The sequence below is a fragment of the Cicer arietinum genome, chromosome 7 (assembly GCF_000331145.2).
Source record: "Cicer arietinum cultivar CDC Frontier isolate Library 1 chromosome 7, Cicar.CDCFrontier_v2.0, whole genome shotgun sequence".
In the NCBI taxonomy this organism is placed as follows: Eukaryota; Viridiplantae; Streptophyta; class Magnoliopsida; order Fabales; family Fabaceae; genus Cicer; species Cicer arietinum.
The window spans coordinates 51,547,555-51,566,969 of record NC_021166.2 but is presented as its reverse complement, the minus strand read 5'-3'; the positions used below and the strand labels follow the sequence as shown (position 1 = coordinate 51,566,969).

The 19,415-nt window shown below is 28.8% G+C and overlaps 2 protein-coding genes across 2 annotated transcripts; both read right to left on the bottom strand.

The window, feature by feature from the left end:
* Window positions 1-3,200: 3,200 nt before the first annotated feature.
* Window positions 3,201-6,803, bottom strand: LOC101510112 (zinc finger CCCH domain-containing protein 17-like). Its single transcript, XM_004510812.4, has 8 exons — window positions 6,726-6,803; window positions 5,834-6,262; window positions 5,539-5,724; window positions 5,329-5,430; window positions 5,011-5,163; window positions 3,931-4,110; window positions 3,668-3,765; window positions 3,201-3,584 (listed from the first exon to the last, which is right to left on the bottom strand). Exons 2-8 carry the CDS (start codon window positions 6,251-6,253, stop codon window positions 3,437-3,439), a joined length of 1,287 nt encoding a protein of 428 aa, XP_004510869.1. The 5' UTR covers window positions 6,254-6,262; window positions 6,726-6,803; the 3' UTR covers window positions 3,201-3,436.
* Window positions 6,804-13,341: 6,538 nt separating this feature from the next.
* LOC101510437 (uncharacterized) lies at window positions 13,342-17,718 on the bottom strand. Its single transcript, XM_004510813.4, has 3 exons — window positions 16,624-17,718; window positions 15,059-15,161; window positions 13,342-14,728 (listed from the first exon to the last, which is right to left on the bottom strand). Exons 1-3 carry the CDS (start codon window positions 17,260-17,262, stop codon window positions 14,181-14,183), a joined length of 1,290 nt encoding a protein of 429 aa, XP_004510870.1. The 5' UTR covers window positions 17,263-17,718; the 3' UTR covers window positions 13,342-14,180.
* Between the last annotated feature and the right edge of the window lie 1,697 nt (window positions 17,719-19,415).

Sequence of the window (19,415 nt, the reverse complement as noted above, 5' to 3'; positions counted from 1 at the left end):
AAAATGCGTCTTATTTTATATATATATATATATATATATATATATATATATATATATATATATATATATGTATATATATATATATATTATTGACTAATATTAATATTATATTATCATAATTTTTAGCTCAATATTACCATGGTTGTTGTACACTAGTTAAAATAATAGGAATTTTCATAGACCTCCATAGACCTAATTTACATTTATTATTTTCAATTAAACAATTACTAGTATGTATAATTGAAATGTGATAAATATTTTTAATATTTAAATTTAAATATATGAAATATAAAATATATTAAAATATAATAATATAATTAAAATATCAACTTCAACAACAACAAAATCAGCAATTTGTTACTTATAAGATGAATTATAATTCAATATTTTAATTGGATACATATGTAAAAAAAATTACACTTTCAATACATAAAATTAATTTCTAATGTTTATGCACCGGCAACATATATATTTTTAGACATACATTTTATCAAATTGTACTATAATATTATTTTTTTAGATTAGTTGTTAAAACATCTATATAAAAATCCACAAAAAATGATGTGATTAGATACATGTGTAAAAAAAAAGTTATATTACCAATATATACAAACTAAATCATAAAAATAACGTGTAAGAAATATATAAATAATAGAAGAAAAAAAGATTAAAATGAATAGTTGTAAACAAGTTATTTTATAACTACTTATTTCTTTTTGGTTTATCTATATCTTTAGTCTTTGCAATTATAAGATTTTTTTATTTTGGTAGTCGTACGTTTTTTTGTTTGATTCATATTCCTGCAAATACAGATTTATTTTAAAATGGTTTTGCAGTCTAACTTTTGTTAAAAAAATTATAACACGGTTAAGTCGACATCACAATATTTTAAATAATTTTTTTAATAAAAAAAGAATAAATTAAAAATCCGATTACTTTTTGAGAAAGAGACCAAAATTGAGAACCTTAATTTATATTTTCTCTCTCGTCTCACCGTCACTCTTTTTCTCTCCCTCTTCTCACGAACTTCTCACATTCACCCTTAAAGATACTATAACACTCTTTTTAATTTCTCAATTCTTCTTTTTCTTGTTTGCTTACAATCTATTTTGTTTATTTTCTTTTGGATAAACAAACATTTGAATTTAATTTTGTTTGTGCGTGTTTTGTTCTAGATTGGAATTTTTTTATTGTTTGTTTCAGAGTTTTGCATTTGACTTATTTCAGGAATGAAAGTAGTTTGGGGGCACAGTTGAGATTATAAACTAAGCGATCTCTTCAGTATCAGCATCTCCAATAACATATTTGAGGATAAATAAAATTAAAAAGAGTGTAATAATATCTTTAAGAATGAAAGTGAGAAAATAGAAAGAAAATGAATGAAAGTGAAAAAAGAGAGGGAGACAATAGAGAGTGTGGTTCTCAATTTTGGTCTACCTTTCAGAAGATAATCAAATTTTTAATTTGATTTTTAGGCTAAATAGCACGTGCGGTCTTTTAACGTGTTAATCTTTTATCTTTTTTTTCTTCTTGATTTGGTCCTTTATTTTTATTTTAAGTGACAATTTAATCTTTTATATTTTAAAATGTCAACAATGTTATCCTTTTTTTTACAAAAATTCAAAAAAGTCATTAAAATTTTCAAACAAAACCCATAAAATTAATTATCATCTTTAATATAATACAAATTTCATTAAATTCATAACTTAAATATTTAAATAAAATTATATTTTTATTCTTTTATTTTATGAATTTGATGTTGTTGGAGATAAAATTATGAGTATATTTGAATATTTGAGTTATACATTTGATGAAATTTGCATTATATTGAAAATGATTATTAATTTTATAGATTTTGTTTAAAAATTTTGATGAATTTTTTGAATTTTTGTAAAAAAAAACGATAACGTTGTTGACATTTTAAAACATAAAAGATCAAATTATCACTTAAAATTAAAATAAATGACCAAATCAGAAAAAAAAAAAAAAACAAATAAAAGACTAAAACGTTAAATGAAATTAAGTTAAGGGACCGCGTGTGATATTTAGCTTATTTAAAAAAATTATTTAATATATTGTGACATGAACTTAACGGTATTATAATTTTTTTAATAAAATTTGAATGGAATTACTATTTTAAAATTAATCTGTATTTACATAGATGTTAATTAAATAAAAAATTTGTAAATACTAAAATTAAAAAAATATTAGTATCGCAATGTCTTTGAGTAAAATGATTAAAAAAGTCAAACGTGGCAACATTTGATGCTTGATCAAAACGTCGCAAACGTGTAAAAATAAGGTTGGAAAAAGGAATTTGAAGGATGCATAGTACTAGCAAATGGTATTTCAAGAAATGTGTGTTGGAAATGAAAAAAAGAAGCAAGATAAGTGTAATCATTGAATTGTAAAAAAATAAGGGAACAAAGGGTCTAGGGTGGATTTGGGTGGATTAAGAATTAGGCGGCATAATGAGATTTTCGACGGCTAAAATAGATTAAAATTATATTAAAATGAAAAAAATTTAATTTGTTTGATTTTTTTAATTAAATGATTCAAGTTAGTAGACTGAACTCAGTTGTTTCTGAACTTGAATTGTGCCAAACTCGAACTAAATAAAAAAATAAAAATAAAAAGATAAAATAAATATTTTGTATAAAATATGAAGATAAGAGAATAAATATAGGAGTAGAGAATAAAATTTTCATATCAAATTCGAATCAAAGTTTTGATTTGAATGCTTGATTGAGATTTTTTTTTTTTTTAAATAGAGAAGAAATATTTTTTATTAATCAAAATGGCAAACTATTTTACATCTGTCCCAATCTTATTACGATAGATAACAAAGGCTCTCTAAAGCATGAAGCTGTATTTGTCAACGAGGAAATTCTGAACAAACAATTTGAATTTTGTAACAAAAGACATTTTAAAACAAAACTGCAATAAGATATTTAATCTGAACTTGCATAATATGATATATCACTCAAACAACTCCTATGAACAATTGGAAAACCACTCTCAATTATAATTTTCCACAATTATTACTTTTCAAGAACATAAATTGATAAATGACCGTAGAAACAATATAGAAAGATAATCTTTACTATATTTTTTTGTTACATCAGAAGCGAATAATAACATTGGTTAGAAGAGAATAATAACATTGATTAGAAAGAATGAGAACTTGAACTAACAGCAGATTAAGAAAAAATTGAATTCAACTGTTCAATATAATATTTACATCTTTTTACAATCAATATATCTCAATGATCAGGGAACAATAAATTGACTTGTGTCACAAACTGTATAAATGATCATGACTCGAGGATTCTAATGGACTATATAATTGATCATATACTCCTCTGCCTGAAAGCATCATTCACATCAACAAGGTAGTTGGTGGAAGAAAACCAAAAGTAGATATCTTTCTCATGACTCAAGAGGATCCTGCCAATTTGGGATCTTCCAACCATTTCCAGACCGTCATCAAACCAGTACCATCTCCGGTGAAGAATAGTCCACCAGAACCAATCTCTATTGATCCAAATTCTCGTCTAGCAAACAATCTACCCCTCTCTGAAAATCTATAAATTATAAAAGTAGACATTATCAGAAAGGAGCATGTTTTAGTTTACACAAACAACAAGATAGTTGCAAGTTTACTTACGATGGTAATTCATACAGGCGAACTGAATTGTCTTTGCAGGAGCAGAACAATATATGTTTGCCTTCTGCATCAGTCATCCCATTAAGTGCAATAACAACCTATAATTAAAATAAAAATCATTAACCAACAATTTACATGACCATTCAATACCTAAATATTATCAACCAACAATTTACATGACCGTTCAATACCCAACTATTATCAACCAACACAATAAAAAACTTAAACTTATGCACAAATATTATACTAGTTAATTTACTTACGTTTTCCACATTTTGTGAATATATCACTTTTAGAGGTCCCTCTTCAGTGGCAGCCCAGATCTTAATGGTGCAGTCAGATGAACCAGATAACAAGAAATTGTCCCAACATATAAGGGATGTGACTGCGCCAGTATGCCCATGGAGTGTCATTGTACACTCAAATGTGTCAAGATTCCAAACCTGAATAAAACAATAACAAATTACTATCTCACCAAAAACATAGATAAAAGCAACAGTCATTTGTGTACCTAACATAGGAGAACAATAGACAAACCAAAGATTCATAATGACAAAACATGGATAAAAAAATAAACAAAATACACACAACAATGTCAATTCCAGCATTACACAAGAAAAAGACAAAGACTCTTTTGGCAAAGTCTACATCAGTATGCAGAACTGGACATCAGACACTATTATAAAAGTATTATCTTATATTAGACCACAACTAATATCAACCCATACCCTCCAAAACAAAAAGGGAAAATGAAAAAAATATTAAAGAAACCCTACCAGAGACCTCCCTTCATAGATTCAATGGCAAAATTCAAAGAGACTAGTTCAAAACTTAGGACAAACTTAGTTGTATCTTCAAATAAACACTACCAGAAGAAAAGAACAGCACAGGATGATACTAAGTAAAGAAGAAAGACTGTTGTCCACCTAACAACAACCTAACCGGTTCAACAATTTGGTTACCAATAAAAGAGTAGGAAATTTAAACAAAACCATTCTTAGAAATAAGCCAAATTTCAGTATAACAACAAAAATCATCTAGCTGAAGCTTAAAATGCTCCACCTCCGTTCTGTCACGAAATCAGACAGAAAGAGAGTGAATTTCACAGAGAAAGACTTAAAAATCAACACATCAAGAGCAAAAAAAACCCAAATTTCATAATTGAACATTAACAAATCAAAAAAAATGAAGAGATTCTAATTTGATAAATTTTGACAATATTACATTCTCTGTCCAGTAACTACTAAAAAACCTTTATAATATAAAAAAATCTCCATTGAGAAATACATAAATTTGAAAGGAAAAAAAATCAGAGAATCCTCACAAACAGACAATAGAAATACCTTAATGGTTTGGTCCATTGATCCTGAGTAAAGCATCTTGCGGCATCCAATGGTAAGGCAAACCACAGATTTAGTGTGGCCATGTAGTGAGGCAACCATTTCGAAAGAAGAACTGGGTTCAGAGCTGACTCTCCATGCAGAAATTACGCCATCCTGCAATTCAATTCAAATAATCAAATTATAGATAAACTGATAGATGATAAGAAGTAACTGTTTCAGAAGTAAGAGAATAAAATGAAGTATTCAATCTCTAACTACAGAATAAAATTTTTGATTTATTCAGATAACAAACATTAAAAAAACTGTGAGATTAGTTACCTCTGCTCCAGCTAATAGTGTATCTTTGCCAACAACCATGGCAAGGATTCGACCCTTAGGTCCATCAAGGGTAAACTGTGATGCAGTCTGAAGATTCCATGCCTTCACAAAAACCACAATGACATAATCAGCTTGCAAGCAATGGTTTGATATAATTGACAGACCACACAATGACACAAAACAATGACTGAAGTAAGAAGAAGAGCTTACCTTGATAATATTTGGCAGACCAACAAAAATCCAAGGGCCCTCACTGATCAAAGACGTGACTTCAGCACCAAGATTCATCACATTATCACATTTACCAGAATGACAGTCCCATGTCCGAAGTGTCCCATCAGTACTTCCAGAATAAAGTTTGTTTGATCCAACTGGAAGTGTAATTCCAGTAACAAGCTGTTGACAAAACTTATAATTGAGCTACTCCAGAAGTATTAACATAAAAGGAAGCCACAAAAATTATTGCATTTCCTAGGAATACTAAAGGGTGGTTAACTCCAAGTACCTTCTTGTGTCCTTGAAGCTTTGTTAATGTGGACAAAGCATCACCGTAAAACCACGAATGTAAATATCGGCAATGATCACCATAAACACAGTTTTCGTCCATCCAGTATTTGCAGATAATTGGTGAAGGTTTCTGAGAAGCCTCAGCAACTGGAGTCCTGTCTCCACCATCTCCACTCTTTCTAATCAAGACAGTCTTTGAATTGCGCTTAGGAAGGGGCTTCTCAGATTCAGAGGAGGAATGGCGCTTTCTTGAACTGTGATATCCAGCGTTTACATTACAAGAGGCAGTGAATGTGTGTGGTGTTGCTTCGTGTAAAAACCTACAAGGGTTTCTGTTGCATCTACCAGCAAGCCAATAGTGGCATGGTTTTGGAATGACTCGTTGGGTACTAATATTCTTCGCAACCTTCATATCCATGTCGATACTCTAAAAAACCAAGATTCCAATAGCATTCCAAATCAGAGACTGTATCGTATCAACAACATTCCAAAACCAAAAGAAGAAGCCATAGAATATGAACAGTTCCTCGTCCCACATCCCAACTCGTCCATTACCCAACTTTATAATACCCAATTATAAAGTTTAATTTGAACAAAAAAAAATTAAAACTACATCGCAGAACTTCCTCGCAAAAACCTCATCCTCAAAAGTATATTTAAATTAGGCGAAAGGTGAAATGATTTAACCTCGATCCTCAAAAGTATATTTAAATTACCCTAAAAACCCAAAATCACCGCCATATCGATGATCCAGAAAACACTAATAGATAAATTAAAAGAAACCCTAGATTACACCTAGGAAGCAAATAAAGCTTCGTCGGGAACGGAGAGAACAAGTATTCTCGTGGATTAGCCATGGTAACCCTAATTACGAATTGTTAAAATTATACCTGAGAAGGAAAAACTTGAGAATCGGAAACGTTGAGAATTTGTTGAAGCAAAAAGAGAAGAGAAAACAACTGTTTTGATTGAATGAACTGTGAAGAGAGTGAATTGGTTTATTTATAGGTTGCGGGTTCCTTGCGGGTTGTGGGCTTCCTTCTAAGGCCCAATATAATAATAACAAGGAGACGGATTTTATTTATTTATTTATTTATTTATTTAGTTTTGTCAAAGAGGATTATACCATGCACCCACACACCTAAACTTAAACTTAAATTTGTTACACACACATGAAAATATAATTTTATCCATTTAATCAATTATAATAAGTTTTAAAATTGATAGTTTTGTAAGTTTCAAATTGATCGTTTCGGAAGTTTCAAATTTTCAAAATAAGTATCACATTTCGAAAGTTTCTAAATTTGGAAAGTTTTGAAAATTTTCAAATCTAGAAAGTTTCGTAAGTTTCTAAATCTTGAAATTTTTAAAATAAGGATTACATTTCAAAAATTTGAAAAGTTTCTAAATTTGGAAAGTTTCGAAAGTTTCTAAATTTGGAATGTTTCGAAAGTTTCTAAATTTGGAATGTTTCGAAATTTTCCAAATATGAAAATTTTTGAAATTTTTCTATTTCGAAAGTTTCAAAAATTATGGATGTCATTTCAAAACTTTAGAAACTTTCGAATATTTTGAAAAGAGGGGTGAAAAAAAATGATAAGTTAAAAAAGTTGAATGTTTTATAAATGATAAAAATATATTTTCACGTTGATTGGTGGCAGATTTAGATGTAGGGTGCAATGTATATATTTATAACTGTAAATACATTTGTACATGATATATAACCGACCCAAGCACACTGAGAAGAGTCATGTGCCAAAATTAACTAATGTAAGTATATTCAAATATGTTTTTGAAATTTGTATAATTGTCTCTGATTAATGTTATTGATATAAATTATTTGTGGTTATATTGTGATCACTATACATTAATACACTTATCTGTGTAGGGTGATGATGTTGATATCCATCGAGAATTAGTTTGTAAATTGGTAATTCATCATAAAAATGAGTTGCGAATACAGGTTTTGAATGATGCAGAGGTTCTACATAACATGTTTATCCATACTCTATAGATTAGGGTTGGCAGGCTAGACTACTTTTTTACTTTCATTGACTTGGCTCTTGGTTATGGTTTTTTATACTTGAATGTATTTGGACTACTAGATGATTGTTTGTTAATATTTGCTCAATATTTCTTGAAGAAGAATGAGGAATGTGGTAATAGGATAGTTATGGGTGGTAGGTCCATTGCATATATGGGAAGGGTGATGGGGTTGGTTGAAAGTAAAAAAAGTGTTGTGGTGGCAATAATTTGTAATTATGTACACAATATGCTCCATATAGTTTTTATTGAATTTATTCCGGCATTATATTTGATAACTTTTACTCATATGTATATTTTCATTGTTTTTAGTGTTATTTATTTTTAATCATTAGTTAATTTATGATATATTTTGTTGATTTTCGTTCTTAGATTTAACAAAATGTTTATGTTCTTGTTTTCATGATTAAGTAGAGATTTTTTGTAGTTTTGCGTTGTTTTAGTGCAGTACTGAATATTGGTGAGAAAACAATATGACATATGTGGAGTAATTCAGACATATATAAATTTGTAGATGTCCAATTAGAGTCAAATCAAGTGCAAATGAAATTTAAGATCCATAGCTACGACTTTCATAAATACATAGAAACCAAATTAGGATTCAAAAAAGGAAGAAAAAAAAATCAGTAAACGTCATATAGCAGATGATGTACACTTGAGCACAAATGTTTGCGCCGAAGGCGCATGACACGCTGCATAATGCATAAAAATGTATTTTTTTTCTTCTCACTTTCTAGATATCTTTTTTGTTGCTATTTTGAAGTTTAAAGACTTGTTTCCTAGCAGAGAACACACAGAGGACGCTGGTTCTAACACTATTGAAGGAGTTTTATCAAGAATCATTCATGAATTTTTTTTGTAATTCTTCTTTAATTTCTATCTTTTGTATCTATGTCATGAGTAACTAAACTCTATTTGTTAAGGATGAGTGAAACAAGATAAAACTCTTATTTATCTGATTTAATTTCTAGTTATATGAATGAGTTTATTGAATTATTTTTCTCATCTTTGTGCTTAATATTTTTTATTGTTTACGAGCCCTTGATTTGTTCGAGTGTTTCCACCGCAAGGGTGTATCAACAGTACGGTTACCCTCTGCATAACCTAGTCCGCGCACAGGTCAGGACGAATTGCCTTAGGACGGCACGCGCCCAATCCCTCGAGGGAGGGCATAGCCCTGGGCCTATTTTGCTATATGCTAAACCCTAAATGGCACATGTACAAGAAGAAGGCTACTCGTGGGTGGGGAGGGACGAATCGAAGCGACTAGGGCTGAATCTCAGTGGATCGTGGCAGCAAGGCCACTCTGCCACTTACAATTCATACTTTGAAACGAAACTGGACTTTATGAATGCTTGAGATGAGAAAGTCATGAAACCAATTGAAATATTTGCAGAGGAAATAATTTAATAAGATAACTCTTGTACTATAAAACTTAATTTTAATCTTAAATTTACTAAGAAAGTAGAGATTACTTTGGAATTAAAGGTTTTGTCGGTAAGGAATTAAGGCATGAATAATAAAAAGAATTTGGCAATAGTTCAATAAAGAAATCTAATAACTAGGATCAAATTTGAAACCAAGGTTGAATTCGAAATGAAGTTTATCTATGACATTTTTCTTATTATAAAAGTTCGATACTATTACTCTTGTTAATTTCAAAATTATTTCAATCAATTCAGAAACTTTTTGTTTAATTTTAATAATTATACATAATTCGATACTATAACAAAATTCTTGAATTTGACATCCGGTACTATCATTTTAATTATTACTTGTAACAATTCAGTACACTTGCTAAAACACTATAATTATTTTATGCATAAATAGAGTGACAATAGAAACTTATATTGTGAGAAAATGTTGTGATTGAACACATTTTGTAATTATGTAGGCAAATGTAATATAATGGATTGTTTTATTGGGAAGCAAAGAATGTTGTTGTTACATGTTTATTTAGTTAATTATTGATGTAATTTTTGTGAAGTGATAATATTTTTTTTCTCTTTTTTATAGGCATTTACGGTGCTAAAACATAAAGATGTAGTAAGATCATTCACATAAAATAAATCAATCTTGTCAAGAAATTAACCAATATAGAACAAAGAATTAACCATTTTTTGAATCTATGTTGACCTAAAAGTTAAAATTAAATAATACCGTCAAAGATTTAACCAAATTTTTTTAATGATTAACTACATTTTTAAGAATATGGTATTTCAAGACATTTTGACCTAAAAGTTAAAATTAACCAATATTGTAAAGGAATTAACACTTTTACCATTTAAATAAATAGTCAAATAATCAACGATATCAACTCAAAAAAAGTGGTTAATCATTCTTTTAAAAGTGGTTAATTAATTGATAAATTTAGTTAACTTTTTATCTGATGTCAAAATTTATAAATTCCAACCAACTTAAAAGTACCAAATAATAAGGGTGTTTTATTTGACTTTGTGGAACTTGAAAACAATAATCTTGCATCAATTCACTTTTGCAATGTAAAAGAAGAGTCAAATAACCTATTGTTCCGGCTCAAAAACAAAAGTGGTTAACTCTTTTTTCAAAAGTGGTTAATTCTTTGACAAATGTGGTTAACATTTGAACTGATTTCAAAATTTATAAATTTCAACCAACTTACAAGTACCAACTAACAAGAGTGCTTTATTTGATTTTGTGGAACTTGAAAACAATAAGTTTGCATAATTTCACTATTGCAATGTGAAAGAATAGTCACATAACCAACAATTCCAACTCAAAAACAAAAGTGGTTAACCTTTCTTTCAAAAGTGATTAATTCTTTGACAAATTTGGATAATATCTGAACTGATTTCAAAACTTATAAATTTCAACGAACTTACAAATACCAAATAATATATAAGGGTACTTTATTTGACTATGTGGAACTTGAAAACAATATGTTTGCATCAACATCAATTCACTGTTGCAATGTGAAAGAAGAGTCAAATAACCTATAGTTGAAGCTCAAAAACAAAAGTGGTTAACCCTTTCTTTTAAAAGTGTTTAATTATTTGACATGTTTGGTTAATATTTGAACATGTTTCAAAACTTATAAATTTCAACTAACTTACAAGTAACAAACAATAAAGGTGTTTTATTTGACTATGTGGAACTTAAATAGTGTTGGGAGATATTTTGACAGTATCATAACAAATATAAATCATCTGTAATATAACATAACATAAATCATGATTGCATTAAGCTAGTGTTGATCTGGTCGGATTTCAATGACTTGCCTTGAATATATTTGACAACTCAAAACAGTATTGTGGCCATCAAGAGCCAACATTTCCATCACAAACCATATTTCTAAGCCATATATCTCGGTCCAATGAATGCAATAATTGATTTAAATTATCATTGTGTATCAAGAATTATAAATAAGTAACACATTATAAATGTCATTAACATTAGTATATTAAAAAAATATTATAACCTTTACATAGCATTAAACAATCAACACACAGGTAATTTGGATCACACTACTTTGCTTTGCTTTTCTTATTCATTTTCATACAACACTTCATCCACGATGTTCAGATTAATGCACTATCAACACGTTTTCTTGGTTTTCTTTAAGTCGAGTTATAAATTTGATGTTTGATGGTAATCATTAGCCCTTTCAAGATCCTCCACCACGACATTGAGAACATCAGTTGCTTTGCCTGAATGTTTTTATGGCCTTAACAATTGCTTCATTTCTTGTAATTGAAACTAACTTGTCATATCCTTACCTCAAGTTTTTTGTTTTCCTATATCAATAATCGATTGTTAGCAATTAAATTTGTCCTATTAACACAAATTTGTCTCCTTTAATGTATCCACCTGGTGCTCGAAGTAATGGTTCCATCACTACTTCATTTGTAAATACTTCATTAGTCACAATCAACTTTTCAATAATTCGTTAACAATAATACAAAATAAAAAGTTACCAATTGTCAAACATAATCTTACGTTACATACAAATTTTATACAACGCCATATAATTATATTTATCCAAGCTTACCAAAATATTTTCGAACAAATGTAATATAACTTTGTCCACATTCGAAACATCATGCCACATCAATAGTCGCTTTAAACTTTCTTAGAATATTGGATGTTTCTAAATGGTATGAAATTACATATATATGCATTTTCTCAAATACAATAACCATTTAAATGGGATAACCTCAATTATAGACTTTTGAACTTGTGTCATCTTTGTATTAACTATTGGAATAAATCTTCTCTTACATGCATGTTTGACACGCATTTGCATCTGCAAAAAGCAACTACAATTAAAAATTGAACATAAATGGATAACATTTAATACTCTAACTGAATCAATCAAGACATTTATTTTCTTTTGGAATTTGATATCAGAAGTTTGAACTTGGTTGTTCGCACGGTTATGTGTTTTCCATCTTCTTATTCGGCTTGTGTAATGGGTTAAAAAGCATTCAATGAACCGAACTTGGTCAGTTTGGTTATAAAGCTTGCAGCCTGTCACATTATGCTCCTCATAAGCTTATATTTATTAATGGAGTAGATGTTATCACCTATCATATGTTTTATTTCGGTTTTACGTAACATTTTTAAAAGTCTGACTTGACTTAAAAGTTTATTTTAAATTAAAATATTTAAATAATATATTTTATATTTTTTTAAATAGATTAAACTAGACCTTTAAGATAATCTAATAAAATAATAAATATATGGAAAACTAAAGTTACAACCAAATTTAATAAAATTATAATCAGTAAGTCCGCAATATCGTTCCAAAAATAGTAAAGAAACAAAATGAACCTCATAATTAACAAACTGCAACAAATCCTTCAAAAAATTACAAATAAAATAAAAAGAACTTCATAATTAACAATAAGCAAAAGACATTATTACCTTCTAAAAACAAATACTAAGTTACTAACAAATAACAATGTTATATATACTAAATTACTAACAAATAACAATATTAATAAATAATATATATATAAGCCGGATTATAAGGTTTAATAGACATTTTTTTTTATAAATATCAGTTTGATCTATTTAAATGAATAGATTTTAAAAAACATGAGTCTAATTATTTTATTAAATAGATCGAGTTAGACTTTAAGTAGATCAGACCATAGATCTCTTGCGGACGGCCTAAGATATTCTCCCCCTTAGTTATACCATCGATTATAATAATAATAGATTACAAAAAACATTAAATGATTTTTTCAAGGAATTAATTTTGTTAATATAAAATCTACTATTCATGTTGTGGTATCAGTAAATTAATTCAGTATTACAATTACACACAAGATAAAATTATTTTAATAAATATGGAAAAGTTTAATTGAATTGAATAATTTCTCCATGTGCAATTGACTATTTCTTTTAAGACATACGATTTTAGCAATAGTTGCAGAAAGATCTTTTGCTTGAACTTGTGAATAACATTAGCAGGAAAAGAGATGTCTAAAAGGAATATTTATTAACTTCTTTACATTACTTCCAAAGTAGCTGCACTATTACAAAAGATGGCATGAGCTATGCTTTGAGATCTATCAATTAATTTACTACACTAAAAAGATCGTAAGTCATCAACTAAACATAGTTACATAGGTACCCATTACACATTAGGTACCCATTACACATTAGGTACCCATTACAGCCCCCTATATAGCTTCTCTTGTCACCCTTTCATTCAAGAACTATGACTTGTATCCCAAATTACCACATAGTAGGCCATCCATGTGCACTTGGTGAGGGTCTCATAGGATGGCTAGAACTTGGTCCAAATTAATTTTAGTCCACAATAAACCAACTTTTGATAACTATTGATATATATTGTATAAATCAATTTTGAAGAGGAAGTGGTCCATCATGGATTCAAAATTATCCAAACTTGTTTTCTTGCATTTCCTTTGCATTTAGGCAAACTCTGTGGTTGGCTTGAAATTTGATGGGTACAATCAAGAGAGAGAAACCCTTTATATTTGCCTAAATGTAGGGACCAGAGAATACAAATCCAGTACAGAATGGAGCAAAACTTATATCAGTGGGTGCCAATGGAAAAGACATTCTTGGGCTTTCCAGTGCGACAATGCAGTAAAGTCAGAGCATTTCTGTTTGAGAAGAGAGGCAAAAGGCCCAAATATTGGAATCACAGGTTTGACAAAATCACAGTAGCATAATGATTTCGTTGAAGCTCCAAAGTGCGCAGCTTTTGCCAAAATCACGATAATAAACTGTGACTTTGTCAGATTTGCCGCGAATCCAAACATGCCTCTGAACTTTTGAAAGAGAAACCATTAACCATCCATGTCCAAAATATCATTAATCAAACTATGCAATATAGCTGCCTCAATCTCCAAAACCAAATCTTCTTGAACCTCTTCAATCCTTCTCCACCCACCTCTCCTATCCATGTCTTTGATATAAGCATCTTTATTAACATGCACAATATCATAAGAATTAGCAAATGACCCATTTATCCAATCCTCAGCTATTTTCAATATCTCCAACTCAAACCCCCCATCATTCCTGTTTTGATTTCTATTACCACTTAATTCTTCCCTGAAAAAATCCAACAGAACTGTACCTAAATTGTCATCACAATTTTGAAGTGATGAACTTGTTGCTTCAATACAATCTAGCAATTGATTTGCCCTTTCCTCAACCCAATCTTGTTTCTTAGCTTTTTGGTCTTCCTCCTTTTCCTTATCATAATCTTTATATTCTTCATCATAGTATGAATTCTCATCCAATGAGAGACATCCATCTAAGCTTGCAATTGCAAGGTCAAATTTTGCAAGGCTCTCAAATTTATCAGCAGTTTGTCTGATTTTTTGTTTTCTTCCTGTTCCAAATTCAAATATTATTGGTATCACTCTAAAAAATAGTTCAATCATGCTATGTTTCAAAAGAAAATTATAAGCAAAAGATTTCTCTGTATCCATAGGATAATAATCCAAGTGAAAGAAATTGTTAATTGTCTTGATTGGTCTTAAGAATCAAATAGCTGAACATTGGAATTTAACTTTAGTAGAACATTCCAAAATTGCAAAATTATTAATTGTGGTGATTGGTTTAGAATGCATTGGTCAATGAATTATGACTTTATTTTTTGGAAAAATTAATGAATTACTATGACTTAAAAGAAATAATTGAAAGGAAAGGAGAAACTTACTTTCAATATTGGCAAGACTTTGGTCAAAGAGTGAAAATTCATTTTCTGCAACCTGAAGAACTGAAACTGGACTATGCTGTTCATCTTGGCAAATCAATTCTTCCTGTCAAAACAACATTCCTAATAATTAGTTTGTATGAAATTAAATTAACACTGGAGTAAACTAGTTGTGTTCTGCGATTGCAAATAGCACCAATTAACATGTACTAGCATACCTTAATTTTTAGAAAATAAAAAATAAGAGTAGCCAGGTCAATTGAAATAGTTTTTTTAGGAAGGTCAATTAAAAACTTTACTGTAGTTAGTAATTAGCAAGATGCATTTGCAAAAACTTTTCCAAGAGTTATATAATTATAAATTTATAATAATTACTAATTAGCAAAACACATTATGAAAAATCATGTGTTTATTTATTTATTTATTTATTTTGATGTAATGTTTTATGTTAGATAATTCAGCACAGAAACACAGAATCACGATTACAATTTACAACATGAGAGTGAAATAAAAAATAAATAAAGTAAGAATGTATTGATTTGACCATAGTTTCCTTTTTTTGAAGGAATTTGACCATGCATTAATAAACCGAATAAAAAAGTACTGTGCAACAGCCCCTGCATCCTCCCACCGACAGAAAATAAAATAGATACCAACCATCGTCTAACTCATTTTAATTACAATAAAAAATATATAATTTTTTTGACGAAAAAATAATTTTCAAATTCAGAAATGTAACCAACATTTTTCTTAAATTTTCAAATATCCTTTATTTCTTTAATATATTTTTCAACAATCACATTTTAATTAATTAAGCAATAATAAAAATATAAAAACTAAAATTTAATATTATTTTCATATTTTTTATTTTAATTATTTTGACATGTTAATATTTTTTATATTTAATAAATTTGTAATAACATATCATAAAATAGAGTAATTTCAATTCAAGAAAAATAACAACTAAAATTAAAAATTTATAACTGAAAATTAAAAATTCAAAACTAAAATTAAAAACTCAAAACATAAATAAATTTTAAATTTTAAAAATTTCACAACAAAAACTAAAAATCACCAACGAAACCTTATAAATCGAAGCTAGAAGCGAGTATTTGAATTGTGCTGCTCATATAAATTGTTTTCGAAAATTATTGTTTCATTTTGTGTTAACGGTTCATTTATTAAACGATGTTTTAATGTTTCATAGTTTTTGATTCATTCATAAATATAAATAAATTAATAATTCATAAATAAGTTTAATGAACATTCACCATATTAGAATAGTTTTGCACATAAAACTAATACAAGTCGTTATTTTGTAATAATTTTTGAATTGCAGCTACATTTGTGTAATAAAATAACCAAATCAATAATACTTATTAATTATTCATTGAAACTAAAATTACAATAACAATTCACGATCCTTTTTCTGCTTATAAAATGATGATAAGCACCTTTGTTTAAAAAAATAATAATAGTAGAAAAGGACAAAAACAAAATAGGCCAATCAATCAAATGCAGACACACAATAATTTTTGGAAGATGCATTGCACTCAATAATTACTCACCTTGGTCCCAACGAACGGCGCCACCAAATCCTCGCCGACGAAAACGGATGAAAACGAATTCTTTTTACCCACTTCAACGACATCGTTTTGTGCGTCCCACGAATCAGTTAAAAAATCACCGTCACTCCAGCTAGACCCGCCGGCACTACTACTACTACTACAAGTCGTTACAGTAGTAACCGTAGACGATTCCGTCACATAACGGTGAAAATCTAACGGCGGTGACGGAACAACAGAAATTTGCAAATCTCGAAACGATTTCCACCGTATGATATCTTTAATCTTAACCGTACTGATTTGGATTTCAATTGCGCTTTCTCCTTTGCACGTTTTGTTTCTTCTTCTCTTGTTTGATGATAATTTTCGTGAGAGGCTTCGTGGTAGTGAAAGCATTGACGAGGGTGATTTGGTAATTTTGAAGAATGAGACGTTGTTTCTGATGGTTTTTATGAGTGTTTGAAATGTTGTTGATTTTGCATTTGGTGTGAGTGTGACGACGTCGTTTGGTATTGTTCTTCTAGGAAGTGATTTGAATCCACTTGAGGAACATGAGTTTAGATTCTCGCTCAGAAAATCTTTTAACATTCTTGGTCTTCTTTCCGTTGAGTTGAACCTTCTTAGTTGCACCTCCATACTCATTTTTCAAAAGGAGGTAAATAATATATAGTTGGTGTTTGTTGTGTGGCTTTGAAATTGAGAGACCAATCTCTCAAGATTTCAATTACTATTGTATCAGTTGTATTATTTGATTGTGTTATTGCAATTCTATAAAAAATTCAATTAAAATTGCATGTATTTGACTGCAATTTATTTGGAATAGCAAAGGATTGCAATGAGACTAAGATGATGATTGTTATTGATAAGCTATATAAAGAGAGATGAGAAAAGTACTGAATGGAATGATAGGGTTGGTGGAGAATTGAAGAGCGTGAGAGTGAGGGAATGGAAGGAATGAAGTATATATAAAAGGGTGTGGTTGAAGTAGAAGGAGAGAGGTAGCTTCTAGGTGGAGATCTCAATAATATCATGCTATGTAATTAATAATATAGATATAAGGGGTGGTTCATGCGGGTGAATTTTGAAAGAGGTTTAGTGACAGTAGTTGAGGGACTAATATACAACTTGTGGTGGTTGTACAATATTGAAATAATAGTTTTGGAAGGGGAATGAGACAAAAAAGTGTAAAAGCTTGGATGCTTCTTAATGATTAACTTAATCATGGGTTTTGTGTATATTTTATGTGTTATTAGGAGTGTGATAGAGAAACTTATGAATCTTGTGATATGGTTTGAGGAGTATTTTTAATTTTTAACACAGAAGCATGTCGTTTAGTAGACGATATGTGAGTTGACCAAAATCAATACGGGCCCGGATTTGTCTGATACTTTCTTAACCACATGCAGCAATTTGGGACATACACCAAATGGTGGGTACTATTGCTGTGCCTTGTCTTGCCGGTAATGTATAGTAGGGACACTTGTAATGTAGAGCTTTTTGTCCATAACAATATTTTATAGATAATTTATACGTATTTGAAAAAGAATCAATTGTATATATAGTATAATTAATTATGGTGGTTGGTGTATATTTTTTTATTTGTGTAGGAGAGAAAAGTTTTTTTTTTTTTTGTCAAAAATTAAAGAAAATGATTTGGAGGTTTTTATTTGGTGTATTATTTTTTATTTGTATATTATATTTTTTATCTTGGAGAAGAGAAAAACAACAAAAATCTCAACAACAAAAAAATATCATTAAATATATATATCAATATTTAATAATATTAAGTAATTATTATTTTTAGGTTTTATGCAAAGACTTTGGTTGTCTTGTCGAAGGATCGAGTCTATTAATAAAAACTAATTTATCATGTAACGCTGTTAATTTCAAAATATTATTATAAAAGTGAGGTGACTTAACATAATATAAAAATAATTTTTTTTATATTTTCCGTTTTCTTTTATCAGTGAGGAGTGGTTTAGGACAATTTTCTGATCTAGAATCACTCTAAAATATTTCTCTCTATTTTATTTAAATAACTAGTTTATACACAAAGTTAGTTTTTTTTTTTCTTCGTAATTTCATCGTTTGGTGTTTTTCAGTTATCTGTCTTGGTGCAGTGTTTGTTTTGATCTAGATTGATAAAGTAGCATTGATCTATTACAAATTTCAATCAATAATTTAGAAATTGTAAACGTTATAGTTCTGAAGTCCTAAGTATTTTGGACATTTTAATTGTCTTATTTGTAGGCATATTGCAGTTTTAGACTATTAACTTGGATATTGTGAGTTTTGTTTGCATATCTTTATTGGTTACAACAAGTAAACATAATAAGAATAAAAAGATTAATAATTTAAGTTTAGATTTAATTGATATACATTGTGGATGTTAAAAAAATTATACATATATATCTTATTATATTTCATCTTATCACTTAATTACTTTAGTTTCTAAAGTAAATTTACAATTATTTATGTAGTTGAGTGTGATTAAAAAAATATAATTTATTATAAATTGATATAAACACTATATATGAATCCAACATGTTATAAAAACTAATAAATTGTTATAAGAAAACTAATCAAAAAACGAAAGTGGATTATTATAATATCAGTTTATACTTTACACATGTTATTTTAAATAAGTTGTAGCATGTATTAATTTTTTTTTCTGAGAGAAGTGTTGTATGCAGTGTTGTCATCATCAGATTTATATATACTCTTTAATTTTTTAAGGAGGCACTTTAACTTCAAAACGACTATTTTACAAAATGCCAAAAATAAATAGGATAGAT